This window comes from Hypomesus transpacificus, chromosome 2 (genome assembly GCF_021917145.1).
Source record: "Hypomesus transpacificus isolate Combined female chromosome 2, fHypTra1, whole genome shotgun sequence".
Classification (NCBI taxonomy): Eukaryota; Metazoa; Chordata; class Actinopteri; order Osmeriformes; family Osmeridae; genus Hypomesus; species Hypomesus transpacificus.
The window spans coordinates 3,307,955-3,326,883 of record NC_061061.1 but is presented as its reverse complement, the minus strand read 5'-3'; the positions used below and the strand labels follow the sequence as shown (position 1 = coordinate 3,326,883).

Sequence of the window (18,929 nt, the reverse complement as noted above, 5' to 3'; positions counted from 1 at the left end):
TTTTGACCCTCTCAATTGACCGTTGAACAGCTTGGGCATGAGACGGGAGGGCATGAGACGGAAGGGCATGAGACGGGAGGTCATGAGACGGGAGGGCATGAGACGGGAGGGCATGAGACGGGAGCAGTCGCTGGGGCAAAGGGGTGGCCAGGGTGGCACTGGACCCCCCTGATATTGGACTGGCCACCCCAAGTACCACCCCAAAATGTCATTCGCTATCCCTGGCAATTGGATGCTGATTGACATTTAATTTATCTTGTTAAAAGAAGCGTTTCTTTTGACATCTGGCAGTGCATTTTTTCAATCGAGGATATTTCCACAGTTCACCAGTCAGTCACAAATCACTACGCCAGCGTCTGATACAGCACCAGCGACGGAAAACAAGAGCATCATATTCCAGTTATCGTTTTAACCTTAAGGTTTAGCGTCGAGGCTTCCTGAACAAAATGTTATGAAAGTTGAGTTGCTGGACCGCAGAGCCATAGAAAAAGATGCATATTGGCAATTTGGTTCCATAACAGATTCAGAAAAGAGAAATGTCTCTGTTTTTGTTTAGCACTTAGCACTACCTTAGTAGGCCTAGCTAACAGCGCAGTTCCTACTGTGGTGTAGTTGATTCCATTTCGGGTTTTTTTTTTTTCATTTATATAGCACACTTTTAAAACAACAACAGTATCATATAGCCATTTGAAATCCATTGTAATGACTTGACTAGGTCAGAAAGGAACAATCGTCCAGGCATAAGATGAAGTTCCCGAATTGACGTTTATTAACCACATGGTACACAGGCACAGTAGCCTGAGCCAAACAGCTGTTTGGCCCTAGCCCACGCTAAATGAAAGAAAGGTAGCCCAAAAAACAATAGCCCACGCTAAATAAAAGAAAGGTAGCCCACAAAACAATAGTAACCGTCTCTTGTGAAACCCAGACGTAACAGAAAGAACAGACGCTAAACCTGGTCTTTACTTTGAATGCTCCAACCACCCTGCCCAACCCCCCTCCATACCCCTTCTTCAACCACCAGGATGCCCGGCATCTGAACATTCTGGGCATTCCCGTGATTAGCAGACAGCAGGTTGATTGGCATGTCGGACCCCGCAAACACTACTGGTAAACAACCAACTTACAGCCTAACATAACATGTCTTTCGGTCTGGGTCGCTACACTATTGTTGTACTTTAACTGCTAAGATTCCTTGATGAGATGCCTTATCAATTTATTAACGTTACAAAAGATTAACGCTGCAGTCAGATAGCTACCCTGTTTGCTATTGTATAACGCCTGTTCGAAATACCTATTTCAGAGTAGGGCTAGCCATGCTCTAGTAGTTGATTGAAGATAATAATGGGAATATGTTTAAGATTGAGATTGGACTCAAATGTGGGTAATTGGATGTGTAAGCCTACATGTTATTTTTGCTTAGTGTTCACTTCAAACATTAAAAGAAAGGGTGAAATAGCAGACTTCTTCAAAAAGCTGAACAAACAGAATCAGGTGTAAATAGACCCCAGTCCTTGCACCACCCCAAGACCTCAGAGCAGCATGCTAGTCAGTCACATGCCAAGTTTAGCCTGTGTTTGTAGGCCACACATGTAAGCATACACAAAAGTTTTTTCCCCGATTAAGCCTCACTTTAAAATGATTGTTGTTGATTCATGAGTGTTCTTGTTTTGATGGCTGTGGCATTTTTTGTGTGAATATACACTAAAAGTTATATTTTAATGTAAAAGAAGGATCTAACCTGGTTAAACCCAGATTATACAGTGTATTCATGAAAACAGAGTGACCAAAGTCTCTCCAGTTTGTGAGCAGCCTACACTACAGTGTGTGTAAGAAAGAAAGCAGTTGCAATTCAGATGTAGAGACACAGTCTATTCATAGTAAATGTATAATTTGATTAAAGTAACCCTAGTGGACCATACTAGGCTACACTGAAAAACTCAGGCTTAAGTGAATTTTAATTTATATTTCTCATCAGCAATCATATGAATAATTTACACTGCTTAGATGACAGGCTAAGGTTACACACACATTTTCAGTCTTGGTCTGTGGCCCCCCTGTAGTAGCATTGGCCACCCCTTGGCCACCCCATATTTAAAAGTCTGGTTCCGCCACTGGCACGGGACGGCATGAGGCCGGAGGCTGCAGGCTGCAGCCGTACACTCTTGGCAAATTCCTAAATTCATCCATTAATTAACCGTCCCGAACCACCAGCAGAGGGCGCTGTTCATACATCTCGCCTAGGGCGCCGAATGTGCTGGGACTGGCACTGGGCCAACGCCCCAAAACATTGGGGTAGCCAATGTTTCCATACAAATTGTCTCTTTGTTTGTTTATAATTTGAATATAAATGTGTACACAGTTGAGTGTTGTAGAAAAACCAATGCCCACTAGATACACGGACCTTTCTGGCTTATAGGCTAGACCTAGGTATCCATTTCACAGAAATGAGTTAAGTTTCTTTTCCCGTTTTTACCCCGCAATAAACGACTCCCAGAAAAAAACTATAAAGGCTTCAACTCAACCCGCCCATCATCATTCGAACTTTCATAGATCATCAATTTGCAACACAATGCATTTCGTCGTACTTTTTGTTGGATGTGCGCTGTTTTCCGCAGGTAAGTCACAAATAGCCTACACTATACCGAGGTTTACTCTATCCAGTCTTTACGTGTCAATATTATTGTTATTACGTTAAATCTATATGATGTATTTTTTAATGTTTATTATATTATTTATTATAAATGCTCCTTATAGGCCAATTTTTATTAAATATTTTATGATTATCATCGTGTAAACCTGTATTAATATGATTGTTATATTGCATCACCTAATGATAAACTGTCTTCATCTAAATCAGAATCTGACATTCGACGAATTCAAGTAAAGGATAAAAAGATTGTCATTTAAACGTGCAATACGAGAACTTTCCACTGGTTATACAATCTCTATAGCCATAGGCGCAGATTATGGTTTTTGTTATCGAGTTAATACACCTGTGTTTGTGTCGGCCCCTGTCCATAAGGTTCTGAAATGCAAATTTTCACTACGGGCGTGCGCCCGTGAGCACCAACGGAGAAAAACAAAATCGGCGTCTATGTCTATAGCCTAGCCTATGGTAACTTCAGTGCTTATTTTTTTCTGCTCCACAGTTTCCAGCAGTAGTACCCCAAATGGGAAATGGTGCTACACATGCAACGACCAGGATTGCCTCACCGCCGTAAACTGCCTGGGGGACGATAATAGCTGTATCTCCACTATAAGTAATGTTTCACATGACTGGTTCTCCATTATTCCCAAATATTTCTAATTCCACTCATGACAGTGCTTGTTGTTCTATATATCAAATTATGTTCATAAAATTCCTCTGTCTGTGCACAGCACAGGTGTGACGGTAAACTGGTGGAATAACAGTGCTTCTTCTTGTGCTTGTAGCTGACGTCTCAGGCCTGAAGGTTTCCACGAAGGGATGTGCCAACAAGAGTATGTGTGCAGCAGCGTCCATGGCAGCTCAACTGTCAGGTGGAAACGTCAAGATAGACTGCTGTGATGGCAACCTGTGCAACGACGCACGGAGCCTCGCTGCGAGCCTGCTGCTCCTGGTGGCCCCCCTGCTCTCTGTCACCCTCTTCCACTGAGAAGCACAGTCCAATGTTGATTCACCTAATCCAAATATCTTTCTCTGCCGCTTTCCTCTGTGCTCTGTGCTCACAATCTGCTCATCCTCTGTCCTGTAACACCCCTCCCCATCATGATCGCATCCCTTTGCCATCTTTGTTTTGTGCCTTTCACATAATGTGGTGTCTAGGGGGTATTTCTTTGTGTGTTTTACATATCTCGCTCTGTTTATCATGTCTTTTTATCCACACCCATATTTGGAATGCACAACACACCCCACACTTTCTGTTACGTCTGGGTTGCACTCTCTCTCCCCCTTCCTCAATAATCTGACTATCCTCAAAAAGTGTTCTATACTGAAGCAATTTGAACACGCTATGCACTGTACCCAGATATCCAATTTATAACTATTTTGAGTCGTTTAATGACAATGAGAATGTTTTGTTCAATCATAAATTTAAACATAGAACCACGTATTTCCAGGGCTTGAAATAAAATATTTGTTCTCAAACTTTTAATTAAACACATTTTTTCTAACCCTGACCCCTTTAATCAGCCACCACAACAAAGAACAGTTCCATGTTCAGAATCAGATTCAACAACACTACTGTATAGTCTTCTTCTGTCATGGCATGTTTTGAAAATCTACAATTGGCATCTATTTTACCTTAACATGAGCCCTCTGTCAACAAACACGCCTTTTTATAAACAAAAATAAGTTTTACTTTGTAAATGAGCAAACAAGGCATTAGGGTTTTTCAAAAGGCAAGAGTATAGGTTACAGGCAATGGGTCATAGACAGGCAAACAGGCATGTAAGGATAATCTGCAAGAAGTCAAAGAATACAGGCGAGATCTAGGCACGTACAGTGGTAAAATGATTAACAGTATAAATGCTTGGTTAGAACCAGGGACGGACTAGGGGGAAAAAGTGGCCCGGGAGTTTTACTGTCAGAGACCGGTGTTGTATCACCCGATGCATGACTCTCTGGATTGGCACCCCCTCGCGGGAGCGCGCACCATTCAAAGAGTGAAGGATTTCGTCTTGATATCGCATCCGAAAGAAGAAGGGAAGACAGAAGTCTCACATTATACCGTCTTTGTTGTTGAATTCAAGAGAAGGATGTCTGTTATCTGTGTAAATATCAGATGCTATTTTCAACACAAAATCCTTAAAATTCGTCATTCAAACGCTATAGTAACGAATGCGAACCAACATTCTTGCTCCACGACATCGCATTCTGAAGACATATACCCCAGTGTGATCATGAGGTTCAAAGTATTTCACATGGCATGGCTCTTTATACTAATGTATAGGTTCAAAGGCATGCGATTTTAATGCAGTTAGCCTGTACGTATAGGGTGGCTTCTTCAGACAGGTCGAAAACAACAGCCTTCTGATCCAGAATAGGTTATCAGCTGTCCTGAAAAGGGACCAAAGGATCACATGCCGAGACTACAAAAGACAAGTACTAAAAACAATGTATCAACCATGTATCAACATCATAAGAACCATCAAATCCTTTTTTAAGATAGGTAATATTATTCTTATTGTTTAAGTCAATGAAATAAATGAAAAAATAAAACATCATACACATGTATTGGTATTCAATTTATGCTATTAAATGTACACCACGATGGCGTAGAAAAGATAGAAACATATGCGGGGGGAGAGCATTTCATGGCAGGTTTTCCACTAGATGTAAGTGCAATGCACCCCCTGCTAACCCTGACTAGGAACGTGTCACATGCCTGAAACTTGCTGTGCTTACTCATACTAATGCCCTCAGTGTACATTAAGAATCATTTGATGCTGGGATATACAGAACAGACAATAGAGGGGGGGTGCATCTCACGACAGGCTTGTTGTATTCCTTCTTGTCACAAAATGCACCCCCCGCTAACCCTGACTAGGAAAGTGTCACATGCCTGAAACTTACTGTGCTTACTCATACTAGTGCCCTCAGTGTACAGTAAGAATCATTTGATGCTGGGATATACAGAACAGACAATACAGGGGGGGTGCATCTCACGACAGGCTTAATGCACCCCCCGCCAACCCTGACTAGGAAAGTGTTACATGCCTGAAACTTACTGTGCTTACCCATACTAGTGCCCTCAGTGTACAGTAAGAATCATTTGATGCTGGGATATACAGAACAGACAATAGAGGGGGGGTGCATCTCACGACAGGCTTGTTGTATTCCTTCTTGTCACAAAATGCACCCCCCGCTAACCCTGACTAGGAAAGTGTCACATGCCTGAAACTTACTGTGCTTACTCATACTAGTGCCCTCAGTGTACAGTAAGAATCATTTGATGCTGGGATATACAGAACAGACAATACAGGGGGGGTGCATCTCACGACAGGCTTAATGCACCCCCCGCCAACCCTGACTAGGAAAGTGTTACATGCCTGAAACTTACTGTGCTTACCCATACTAGTGCCCTCAGTGTACAGTAAGAATCATTTGATGCTGGGATATACAGAACAGACAATACAGGGGGGGTGCATCTCACGACAGGCTTGTTGTATTCCTTCTTGTCACAAAATGCACCCCCAGCTAACCCTGACTAGGAAAGTGTTACATGCCTGAAACTTGCTGTGCTTACTCATACTAGTGCCCTCAGTGTACAGTAAGAATCATTTGATGCTGGGATATACAGAACTGCCTTGACATGAAAAAGTACTTTGTGAAGATGTACCTCAATAAACATTAACAAAGAAAATAACACAAAACGGAGTCACGTATTTATCATACACTAGATTGTATTGTTCAAGTTCAAGTTTTTTTATTAAGCCTGTCGTGAAATGCACCCCCTCTCTATTGTCTGTTCTGTATATCCCAGCATCAAATGATTCTTACTGTACACTGAGGGCACTAGTATGAGTAAGCACAGCAAGTTTCAGGCATGTGACACTTTCCTAGTCAGGGTTAGCGGGGGTGCATTTTGTGACAAGAAGGAATGAAACAAGCCCGTCGTGAGATGCACCCCCCCTCTATTGTCTGTTCTGTATATCCCAGCATCAAATGATTCTTACTTCACACTGAGGGCACTAGTATGAGTAAGCACAGTAAGTTTCAGGCATCTAACACTTTCCTAGTCAGGGTTAGCAGGAGGTGTATTAAGCCTGTCGTGAGATGCACCCCCCCTCTATTGTCTGTTCTGTATATCCCAGCATCAAATGATTCTTACTGTACACTGAGGGCACTAGTATGAGTAAGCACAGTAAGTTTCAGGCATGTGACACTTTCCTAGTCAGGGTTAGCGGGGGGTGCATTTTGTGACAAGAAGGAATGAAACAAGCCTGTCGTGAGATGCACCCCCCCTGTATTGTCTGTTCTGTATATCCCAGCATCAAATGATTCTTACTGTACACTGAGGGCACTAGTATGAGTAAGCACAGTAAGTTTCAGGCATCTAACACTTTCCTAGTCAGGGTTAGCAGGAGGTGTATTAAGCCTGTCGTGAGATGCACCCCCCCTCTATTGTCTGTTCTGTATATCCCAGCATCAAATGATTCTTACTGTACACTGAGGGCACTAGTATGAGTAAGCACAGTAAGTTTCAGGCATGTGACACTTTCCTAGTCAGGGTTAGCGGGGGGTGCATTTTGTGACAAGAAGGAATGAAACAAGCCTGTCGTGAGATGCACCCCCCCTGTATTGTCTGTTCTGTATATCCCAGCATCAAATGATTCTTACTGTACACTGAGGGCACTAGTATGAGTAAGCACAGTAAGTTTCAGGCATGTGACACTTTCCTAGTCAGGGTTAGCGGGGGGTGCATTTTGTGACAAGAAAGAATGAAACAAGCCTGTCGTGAGATGCACCCCCCCTCTATTGTCTGTTCTGTATATCCCAGCATCAAATGATTCTTACTGTACACTGAGGGCACTAGTATGAGTAAGCACAGCAAGTTTCAGGCATGTAACACTTTCCTAGTCAGGGTTAGCTGGGGGTGCATTTTGTGACAAGAAGGAATACAACAAGCCTGTCGTGAGATGCACCCCCCCTGTATTGTCTGTTCTGTATATCCCAGCATCAAATGATTCTTACTGTACACTGAGGGCACTAGTATGGGTAAGCACAGTAAGTTTCAGGCATGTAACACTTTCCTAGTCAGGGTTAGCGGGGGGTGCATTAAGCCTGTCGTGAGATGCACCCCCCCTCTATTGTCTGTTCTGTATATCCCAGCATCAAATCATTCATACTGTACACTGAGGGCACTGGTATGAGTATGCACAGTACGTTTCAGGCATGTCACACTGTCCTAGTCAGGGTTAACAGGGGGTGCATTGCACTTACATCCCATGGAAAACCTGCCATGAAATGCTCTCCCCCCACATACGTTTCTATCCTTCTACGCCAGCATTATGTACATTTAATAGCATAAATTGAATACCAATACATGTGTATGTATAGGGTGGACAGGTCTGAAAACAGAATAGTCCATGGTAGGTGAGGGATTATAATGTTTTATTTTTTCAATTATTTAATTGACTTAAACAATAAGAATAATATTTCCTATCTTTTTTGATGGTTCTTTTGATGTTGATACATGGCTGATACATTGTTTTTAGTACTTGTCTTTTGTAAGCTAGGCATCTGAACCTTTGGTCCCTTTTCAGGACAGCTGATAGCCTATTCTGGATCAGAAGGCTGTTGTTTTCGACCTGTCTGAGTAACCCACCCTACGCACAGGCTAACTGCATTAAAATCGCATGCCTTTGAACCTATACATTAGTATGAAGAGCCATGCCATGTGAAATACTTTGAACCTGCTACACAAAATACATTTTGTGTAGCAATAATCATGATCATACTGGGGTATATTTCCTCAGAATGCGATGTCGTGGAGCAAGAATGTTGGTTCGCGTATACCGTTTGAATTATGAATTTTAAGGATTTTGTGTTGAAAATAGCATCTGATATTTACACAGATAACAGACATCCTTCTCTTGAATTCAACAACAAAGACGGTATAATGTGAGACTTCTGTCTCCCCTTCTTTTGGATGCGATATCAAGACGAAATCCTTCACTCTTTGAATCGCGCGCGCTCCCGCGAAGGGGGTGCCAATCCAGAGAGTCATGCATCGGGTGATACAACACCGGAACTCAGCCAGATCCGGCGCGGAATCAGCTGCTATCTGGGTAGTCATCTGAATAAAAACTCACTCAAGAGAAGTACTACTTCTTGGATGATTTGTGCTCGACATCAGTTCATCTCACACATTTACCTTTGTTTCCATGGGATTCATGGAATTGCTAGTTTCTGCTCCACCATTGTGTAATAAAAAGAGATTTTGAGGGGTGGCACCCCTGTGGCAGAAGTATATATGCTGATTTAATCGCAGTCATATTAATCAATGTTTATTTGGAATCAGTGTTTATTTGAAATGCCCCCAAATTAAGACATTTTAACTCAAAAACATAATGCTACATTATTATGGCACATTATTTAAGCCTCAAATCAAAGATATTGAGGAAACACTGAACACAAATTTCAAAAGTGTTTTCATTGATTTATTGGCTAATCCATAATAAACTGTATCATCAAACCAAAGTTTGGACAACTTGGCCGGTTAGTAGTAGAAGAATGTGCCACAAGTTTGAAGTTTGTATGGTCCATTTTGACAGAAATGTTGAAGAAACACTGAAAATGGTGTGTATTCAAATGGATGATAGATTTTTTCGATATTCAGGCTGTCTACTCTTTTACCCCGGTCCCTAAATATGACACGGAGCCTGAAAAAAGTTACAAATATGAATGTCTGTTGAATCCCGAATATAAAACTGATTTCACCTCAGTCTCAGTTGGCGCAATGGGGAGGGTGGTTGGAGTCGTTTAGTGCTGCATTCACTTGCAGTGGGATATTAGCAGGCGCAAAATTCGCAATCGAATTACGTTTTACGAAAACCCGTGGAATTTCAAATAGAATGCATTGGTCTGAGGCTAAATTTAAATAAGCTTGTCAACTCATATTATGTCTGTATTCTTTTCGAAATGTTTAACCTGTCTTAATAGAGACCATTTCCATCAGTGTAGGTAGTAGCCCAGGTCTGTGATAGCAATCAAAGGAAGTCTGTCAACCCTGAAACCGATACAGTAACGTTTACGTTAGACTATAACCAGTATTAAAACGTTAGTCAAAAATGCTCAGATTCAGCCCTGAAGAATTGACACGGAAACACTTATCAACCAAATAATACAGGAATAGACAGGGACAGTGAGTGTTCAGGCAATCTTTATGAGGATGGATTAATACTTTTCTGCAAAGTCTGTCAACATTCAATCGACCATAGCCTATTCCGCGTCAAACTGTTGTGGAAAATCTTCGGTCGCTCCGACAAAAGAACAGGAAGGCTATCGTAGTTCCGCAGTTTTTTAGTCTGAATAACAGCAGAAAATGTAAAAAAATCTGCTGTTTTTGGGGGGCTTGTATATAAATTCGCTCTCTCAAATGTACGAGTGGGTAGGGGGTTTGTGTCGTGTAGTGCTGCATTCACCTGCACTGGGATATTAGAAATTCGCTGTGGCAAATGTCCAACTCGGAGGAGTGGGGAGGGGGGTGGAGTCGTCTCATGTTGCATTCGCTTGCAGTCGGATATTAGAAATTATTTCGTAAATGTCAGATGAGCCACAACTTTTCTTTGTTTTCAAAGCTGCCAGCTGGGGTGGCAAGGCTATTTTTAGGGTGGCAGTTGCCACCCCATGCCACCCCGGTAGATCCGCCCCTGTCTCCGGGGCCTCCGGGGTCTCCGGCTTTGCAGGTTCATACTATTGGCTTTATGACTTACTTTTACTTCAGTTTTAACTTAAGTCAATAGTGTATAACATAGCGAAAATTTGCATTGCGGCTAGCGTTACAGCGAATATTATCACAAAATATTATGTTTTAAAAGGATTAAAGTAGCTGGCTAGAACAACATTTATCCCATATTTTTAATGTTTTACTCTGAGGGGATTACTATCTCGGCTATAAAGAACGAAAACTATTAGCGTTTGTGCTTTTTGGATAATATTATGGGTGTCGGATTTCTTGCATTATGTGTGTGGAAGTTTTATTTTAAACGATATTGTGACTGCATTGAAAAGTGTATTCCTTTTCAATAACTTGATCCAAAATGAATTTGTCAATCAATCAAGTTCTTGTGGCTGAGTTGTTTAAAGCGTTGGATTAGTAATTACGAAGATACGTGTTCAAAACTTCAATTTTAGAGAATATATTTTTCAACTCCATTGTGAGTTGTTAAGTGTAATCTTCTTTACATTTTACAATGCTTGTTATTTTTAGGAGGAATCATCATAGCGGCAGCTATATATTTATATATTTTTTTAATGGTAAAATCAAGTTGTTTGCGGCTATTGGCCTCCCTGTGTTTGGATCAGTCATACAATCGTTGTCAGCAGCTGTAAGTTGAAATCTGCTTAAACTTCTCTGTCCGAGTCTACTAAATGAAACTTAACAATTCTCTCCCCATTATTTGTACGCAGTGACGCCGCCAGCCATTTTTGCCCTACGCCTAATTCCTTTATGATGCCTGTTTTGGGACATACTTGCCTAAAAGGTGCCTACTAGTTATATAGGCCTACTGAAATAATATCGGCATTATAATTATAATAACTATGATGATTTTTCAGTTGGCAATTTTTGGTGCCCCATCAGGACTTGGTGCGCTTCGCACAGCGCGTAGTGCGTGTTATTGGAGTGGTACCTGTTTGGTCCGTGTACCTTGTGGCCATTGGTTTTTCTATTTTGCAACCCGCGTTGACAAACGCAAAATAAGGCCGTAGGCTAATATCGTTTTGTCATTTTAGTAACTCAAACACACATTTAAGGATTACGGCTTGTTTTTGGTTGTTTCGTTTTTTATTATTATAATGAAATAACCATATAACACAAATGGTATAACAAGCCATTAGTCGTTGTTTTGATTTTTCCATCCTTTATGCTAATATCTGAAAGAAATAGAAAATAGCCGCGTAATATCGATTTGTCCATTTTGGATGTCAGAACCAGATTATGGGGAAAGTCTTGGTTTCCGTTGTTTTGTTTCATTTTGGAATTACGGAATATCCATATAACACAAACGGTATAACGAACCATTTATTCGTTTGTTTGATCGGCCGTATCGTGCATACTGGCACAAGTGAAAAAGAGAGAGAGGGAGAGATGCTAAACGATTGGGGGTGTTGTTACTTCCGAACACCAGAGGGCAGCAACGACCTATTATCTGTAGGCCTACACTCTTGACGACATAGCAGCAGGCTCTTTAGTAGAAGACACACCAAACTGGAGGCACATGTTAACCGAGTTTGCTAGTTGCTACTTAGTTACTAAATCTTTGATGAGCCCAATTTTTTGTAATATATATTAGAAACATTACAAGACGGGGCTCCAGTGTGTGTTCAAACAAGGCCAAAAGGGCCCGATGGTATCAGTTGAAAAAGACAATCACACCTGTGCAAGAAACCCTCCCCAACCCTCCCCCCACCTAAATTACCTTTCAGCTCTGTTGTACGTTTTAATGAAATGCATTGAGGCAATCAGTGAGCAAATCTTCCCTTTTAATTACTAAAAAACATAACAAACATCAATGCATTCATACGCTGTTACACACCATTTTAAAATGTCCTTAGAAAGAAAATCACTGTTCTGCTTGTGACGATTCGTATATTAGCCTATACTTCTGTGCTTGAAGTTAGTATACTAGCTTGAGACCACCGTAGAAATGAGAGTGAATGCATTTAGAGGCGCGGCTGTGACTACACAAAATTGTTTTTGTTGTTTGTTCATAATTTAAATATTCAGTTAGTTCCAACCAAGTAGGCCTATTTTAATTGTACAGGAGGCATTCCATGAGTGCTGATATTTGACAGCCTCAGACAGCATGTCTGCCACTGGGCCTTATGAAAAAGCTCTTGTCTTGATTTGCAATGTAGCTAGGCGAGGTTCTAGACCATGGAGGGGGGGAGGGGCAGTTACATTAGGGCCAGTGGTGCTGTTAGAGGGGCCAGGTAAAGTGAGTGGTGAAAAAAATAAGCAGAAAAGTGCAACACCCTCCCATTACCATTATCTTTAATTCACTCTCCTCAGTCTCATCTGTGTTGTATGTCTGCAAACTGCTATAGTATGGGCCTACACACAAGTTATTAAAGTCATTGGATTTGTGTGGGAAGGATTTGACAAGTGTGATGACTGTCCTCCACAGATACCATGGGCTTGGATATGGAGTTGGACCAGTTACTATTCACTTTGACTTGGTGCCTGTGACCTGTGAAGAATGAATGGCACCATACAATGGTGAAGGGCTATAACCCAGGGTTGATTGCAACTGGTGTTGGAAAACACATGTAGTAGGGCAGAATAGAGGAACTGGTTTGGTCCCTGGTTAGTCCCCAAAAATGTTGCAGAAACAGCAGAACATAGGACATAGCATTGCATCAAGGCCCAATTGGAGCAGAAGTCATAGGTTTTTTACAATTGTAGTAGGCCAAAATATTTTTTTTTTTTAAGTTCAGGGGTGTAATTTGTTGGATATAAAAGGTGTAGCACAGACAAAGGAAATCAGATTTTCCTGGGAACACTCTCGTTGCTGCTCCGTGCTGTTTTTGGACTTTGAAGAAGTTGAATTTGGACAATATGATCAGAACTTTGAAAAAAGTATCCACAACAGTGCCTCTGTCAGTTGTGTGTCTTTGTAAAATGCAAAGGTAGCCCTCATGACCTCAACTTGCTCACTATGATTGCCTCAATGCACTTCTTTAAAACGTACAACAGAGCTGAAAGCGGTAATTTAGGTGGGGGGAGGGAGGGAGGGAAAACGAATTCAACCCAAGGGCTCTTTCGTGACGTCGTTGATTACGTTACTGTTGATCATCTGTCCATCATCGTATAAAGCCCGCCCTGGCAATTTAATTAGTCCGCCCAGATCCTGGTTTAATGTAGTTGATCCCAATACGAGACCCTCCAGACCCAACTTCCCGACCAAATTCTTTTGTGGGCGGGGAGAAGTCGGGCTGGCAACCAGGCAAGGCCTACAGATCACAGGATTTTTTTTTTTAAAGATAGTCGTTGCTGCCCTCTGGTGTCCGATAGTAATAACACCCCCAATCGTTACACGTCTTTCCCCCTCTCTCTCTCTTTCACTTGTGCCAGTATGCATAATACGGCCGATCACACAAATGAGTAAATGGCTCGTTAGGCCTATACCGTTTTGTTATATGGATATTCCGTAATTCCAAAATGAAACAAAACAACGGAAACCAAGACTTTATCTGGTTCTGACATCCAAAATGGACAAAACGATATTACGAGGCAATTTTTTATTTTTTTTGCAGATAATAGCATAAAGGATATGGAATAATCAAAACAACGATTAATGGCTCGTTATACCATTTGTGTTATATGGTTATTTCATTATAATAAAAAAAAAGAAACAACCAAAAACAAGCCGTAATACTTAAATGTGTGTTTGAGTTACTAAAATGACAAAACGATATTACGGCCCTATTTTGCGTTTGTCAACACGGGTTGCAAAATAGAAAAACCAATGGCCACAAGGTACACGGACCCTGTTTGTATGTTTAGAGAGCTATCTCCCTGAAATGAGTCTCTGCAGGTTGGGATGTTTGCTTGACTGAACTGAAGATAAGACACGGGTTACATCGGTCGAAACTTAAAATACGCCTATGTTGATACACGACCTGAAGAAGTGAAACCAAATCATCCAGCACCCCAATTCGAAACTAGCCTACTGTGCTGCACTGTACAATACTGACAATACAATAGGCTACTTACACTATGCCAGGCTCGGACTGGGACTGAAAAACAGCCCGGGACTTTGAAACACAGACCACCCCACTGCCCCCCCTCCCCCATTCACTTTTTTCACCCCCTACTTTCTTTTTCTTTTCCATACTTGTCTCTGTTTCTGCCTCTGCTATTTGATGTTGCAAAAGAACAATAATAAGTTAACTATATTCAATAATGACAATCAATTCAACAAACGAATTTCCATATAATAACCCTGTTAACAGACTGACTATTGTGTACAGTTTTAGTGCTGCACCTGTTAGTCTCTCCACTGGACCCTGACACCACAGCAGCCTCCATCTCTTTCCCTGTGTCACCTGTGCCTGCTTTAATACACAGAACAAAAAAATCAAGACATTTGCATTTGAGCCAAATAGCACATTTATTATTGAAAGCCAAAAAACATGTTGTGCATATTTAGATGAGTGCCTTTTTCTCTTGGCCATTTATTTTACTTAATTTAAAATGTATATATTGGCTAACAGTAATACCAAATGTATAATGTTTTAGAAAAATAAAAACAATATGGTTTGGAATGATATTTGAATTTTTTAAATGTCGAAATTACAGGAGCTTACACTTGCACCTGGCGCCTCTGGTACAACCGCATCTTCGGGCTGCAAACTCTCCGTCTTGTGACTTTTTTTTCTTGAATAGTGCCGTGGCCGTAGCGGCCGTTTGTTTGACCAGCCGTTCGGGAAATATCCCGAGTCTCCCGATGGCCAGTCCGACCCTGTGACTACTGTATGTTTGTCATACTGTATATTGTATTATACTGTATAATCTAAGCTATATAGGCCTGCTATAAGATTTTTCTAAAAAACTAATTACATGCAGGGACCACCAGAATTTAACGTAGCATAAGCCTATTATAAAGATAGTCTGTGTACTGATGTCTCATTTCAGTTGATTGTGGCCTGTGTTATATGCCCTATCTGCCTACAAGCTAGGCCTATATCCATTTCACAGAAATTAGTTAAGTTTCTTTTCCCGTTAAATGTTTACCCCGCAATAAACCACTCCCAGAAAACACCTTTAAATGCTTCAACTCAACCCGCCCAGCCTCAGTCGGTCTTTTATAGAGTAACCAATTTGCATCACAATGCATTTCGCCGTACTTTTCGTTGGATGTGCGCTGTTTTCCACAGGTAAGTCTCAAATACCTAGCCTATCCTAGACTGGTTGCATAGTTTCATTTAATATATTAGGCTACCTGTGTCTGCTGATTTATATAAGGTTTTGATTATGTGACTTCCAAATAAAAGTAGCCTAATCCAACTAGAATCATTGATGCAAGCCGTTCTGTATTCTCACTACAACAGGTCTATTGTCGATTTATTTGCAGTTTCTAATAACCGAAATAACCTGTTCTGATACACCCATATTTTAGCCTTCACACTCAAATGTTACGAGTGCGTACCCGGGGCAGATCTTACATGCACGGAGACCCAGAAGACATGTCCCAGTTCCACTCAATGTGCAGCAATGAGGGTCACATCTTACGCAGGTCAGATATTTGAATGCGAAACTCATTTAATTGTATTATGATGTAGCCTATATTGGCTTTATCACGGTACGGGTTGGCCAAATTGTTTTCATTACAGACATAATGAAATCCTGTTTTGAATGACTGTAAATGTTTTCCATAACTATCAAGGAGGGTCAAAAATCGTAGATGTGACCGCGAAGAGCTGTGCTACGCCTGCTGAGTGCCTGACAGGGTCAATGAACTTTGGAATCTCAAGGACATTGCTAAATAGCAAGTGCTGCACCACAGAGCTCTGCAACTCTCAAACTGTCCCAGGTTAGTCTTTACGTGTAAACCAATATTATTGTTATTACGTTAAATCTATATGATGTATTTTGTATTATTATATGATTTATCATAAATACTCCTTATAAGCCAATTTGTATTAAATCTTTTATGATTATTATCGTGTAAACCAGTATTATTATGATTGTTATATTGCATCACCTATAGGATAAACCGTCTTTGATAATTGGAATCTGACATTTTATTCAAGTCAAGTAGAAAAAGATTGTCATGTAAACGTGCAATACGAAAACTTTCCACCGGTTATACAATAACTACAGTCATAGGCGCCGATATATACTTTATAGTTTTATTATCGAGTTAATAGGCGTGTGTGTTAGAGTATGCCGCTGTCCATCTCCTAAGGTTCTGAAATGCACATTTTCACTACGGGCGTGGCGTGCGCCCGTGAGCACCAACGGAGAAAAACATAAATCGGCGCCTATGTCTATAGCCTGTGGTAACTCAGTGCTTCTTTTTTTCTGCTCCACAGAATCCAGCAGTGGTACCCCTAATGGGAAACAGTGCTTCACATGCAACGGCCAGGATTGCCTCACCACTCTAGACTGCCTGGGGGACGAGAATAGCTGTATCTCCACTACAAGTAATGTTTCACATGATTGGTTCTCTATTATTCCCAAATATTTCTAATTCCACTCATGACAGTGCTTGTTGTTCTATATATCAAATTATGTTCAGAAAATACCTCTGTCTGTGCACAGCATAGGTGTGACGGTAAACCGAGGGAATAACAGTGCTTCTTCTTGTGCTTGTAGCTGAGGTCTCAGGCCAGAAGGTTTCCATGAAGGGATGTGCCAGCAGGAGTTTTTGTGCAGGGTCCATGTCAGCTCAACTGCCAGGCATAAGCGTCAAGCTGGACTGTTGTGAAGGACACCTGTGCAACGACGCACAGAGCCTCGCCGCGAGCCTGCTGCTCCTGGTGGCCCCCCTGCTCTCTGTCACCCTCTTCCACTGAGAAGCACAGTCCAATGATGATTCACCTCATCCAACCATCTTTCTCTGCAGCTTTCCTCTGTGATCTGTGCTCACAATCTGCTCATCCTCTGCCCTGTAACACCCCTCCCCTTCATGATCGCATCCCTTTGCCATGTTTGTTTTGTGGGATATTTCTTTGTGTGTTTTACATATCTCGCTCTGTTTATCAGGTCTTGAGATCCACACCCATATTTGGAATGCACAACACACCCCAACCTCCCCCCTTCCCCAATAACCCGACTATCCACAAAAAGTGTGCTATGCTGAAGCAATTTGAACATGCTATGCACTGTACTTAGATATCCAATTTGTGACTATTTTGAGTCGTTTATTGACAATGAGAATGTTTTGTTTGATCATACATTTCAACATAGAAACACGTATTTCCAGGGCTTGAATTAAAATGTGTTCTCAAATTTTTAATTAAACACATTTTTTCTAACCCTGACCCCTTTAATCAGCCACCACAACAAAGAACAGTTCCATGTTCAGAATCAGATTCAATACTACTGTATAGTCTTCTTCTGTCATTGCATGTTGTGAGCCCTCTGTCAACAAACACGCCTTTTTATAAACAAAAAGAAGTTATACTTTGTAAATGAGCAAACAGGGCTTTAGGGTTTTGCAAAAGGCAGAGTAGAGGTTACAGGCAATGGGTCATAGACAGGCAAACAGGCATGTCAGGATAATCTGCAAGAACTGTCAAAGAATACAGGCGAGAGATCTAGGCACGTGAAGTGGTAAAATGATTAACACTATAAATGCTTGGTTAGAACAAAGATAGGAACAGACTTTGCAAGTGCAGGGAAATAAAGGTTTGCATTTGAATTAACTTGATATTGTAGATCAAATGTAAATTTGTTTATTCACAGGTATTCTATTCAGTGGCGGAACCACACTTTTATATATAGGGTGGCCAAGGCGTGGCCAGGGCTACTTCAAGACTTAGAATCTGTGTGTAACCTTAGCCTGGCTGCCCTGGCATCTAAGCAGTGTAAATTATTCATATGATTGCTGATGAGAAATATAAATTAAAATTCACTTAAGCCAGAGTTCTTCAATGTGGCCTAGTATGGTCCACTAGGGTTACTTTAATTAAATTATACATTTACTATGAATAGACTGTGTCTCTACATCAGCAACGTATTTCTTTCTTACAAACACTATAGTGTAGGCTTCTCACAAACTGGAGAGACTTTGGTCACTCTGTTTTCATGAATACACTGTATAATCTGGGTCTAACCAGGTTAGATCCTTCTTTTACATTAAAACATAACTTTTAGTGTATACTCACACAAAAAATGCCACAGCCATCAAAACAAGAACACTCATGAATCAACAACCATCATTTTAAAGTGAGGCTTAATCTGGGGAAAAACTTTTGTGTAGGCTTACATGTGTGGCCTACAAACACAGGCTAAACTTGGCATGTGACTGACTGACTAGCATGCTGCTCTGAGGTCTTGGGGTGGTGCAAGGACTGGGGTCTTTCCACCTGATCCTGTTTGCTCAGCTTTTTGAAGAAGTCTGCTATCTCCTTCTTTTAATATTTGAAGTGAACACTAAGCAAAAATAACATGTAGGCTTACACATCCAATTACCCACATTTGAGTCCAATCTCAATCTTAAACATATTCTCATTATTATCTTCAATCAACTACTAAATCATGGCTAGCCCC

At 41.1% G+C, this 18,929-nt stretch overlaps 2 protein-coding genes across 2 annotated transcripts; both read left to right on the top strand.

The window, feature by feature from the left end:
• Positions 1 to 2,385: 2,385 nt before the first annotated feature.
• On the top strand, positions 2,386 to 4,155 carry LOC124479799 (lymphocyte antigen 6H-like). Its single transcript, XM_047038713.1, has 3 exons — positions 2,386 to 2,618; positions 3,153 to 3,263; positions 3,436 to 4,155. The coding sequence occupies exons 1-3, from the start codon at positions 2,573 to 2,575 to the stop codon at positions 3,636 to 3,638; spliced, it is 360 nt and encodes a 119-aa protein (XP_046894669.1). The 5' UTR covers positions 2,386 to 2,572; the 3' UTR covers positions 3,639 to 4,155.
• An 11,323-nt stretch (positions 4,156 to 15,478) lies between these two features.
• Positions 15,479 to 17,692, top strand: LOC124479725 (urokinase plasminogen activator surface receptor-like). Its single transcript, XM_047038598.1, has 5 exons — positions 15,479 to 15,589; positions 15,832 to 15,948; positions 16,099 to 16,245; positions 16,748 to 16,858; positions 17,031 to 17,692. Exons 1-5 carry the CDS (start codon positions 15,544 to 15,546, stop codon positions 17,228 to 17,230), a joined length of 621 nt encoding a protein of 206 aa, XP_046894554.1. The 5' UTR covers positions 15,479 to 15,543; the 3' UTR covers positions 17,231 to 17,692.
• Positions 17,693 to 18,929: the final 1,237 nt, after the last annotated feature.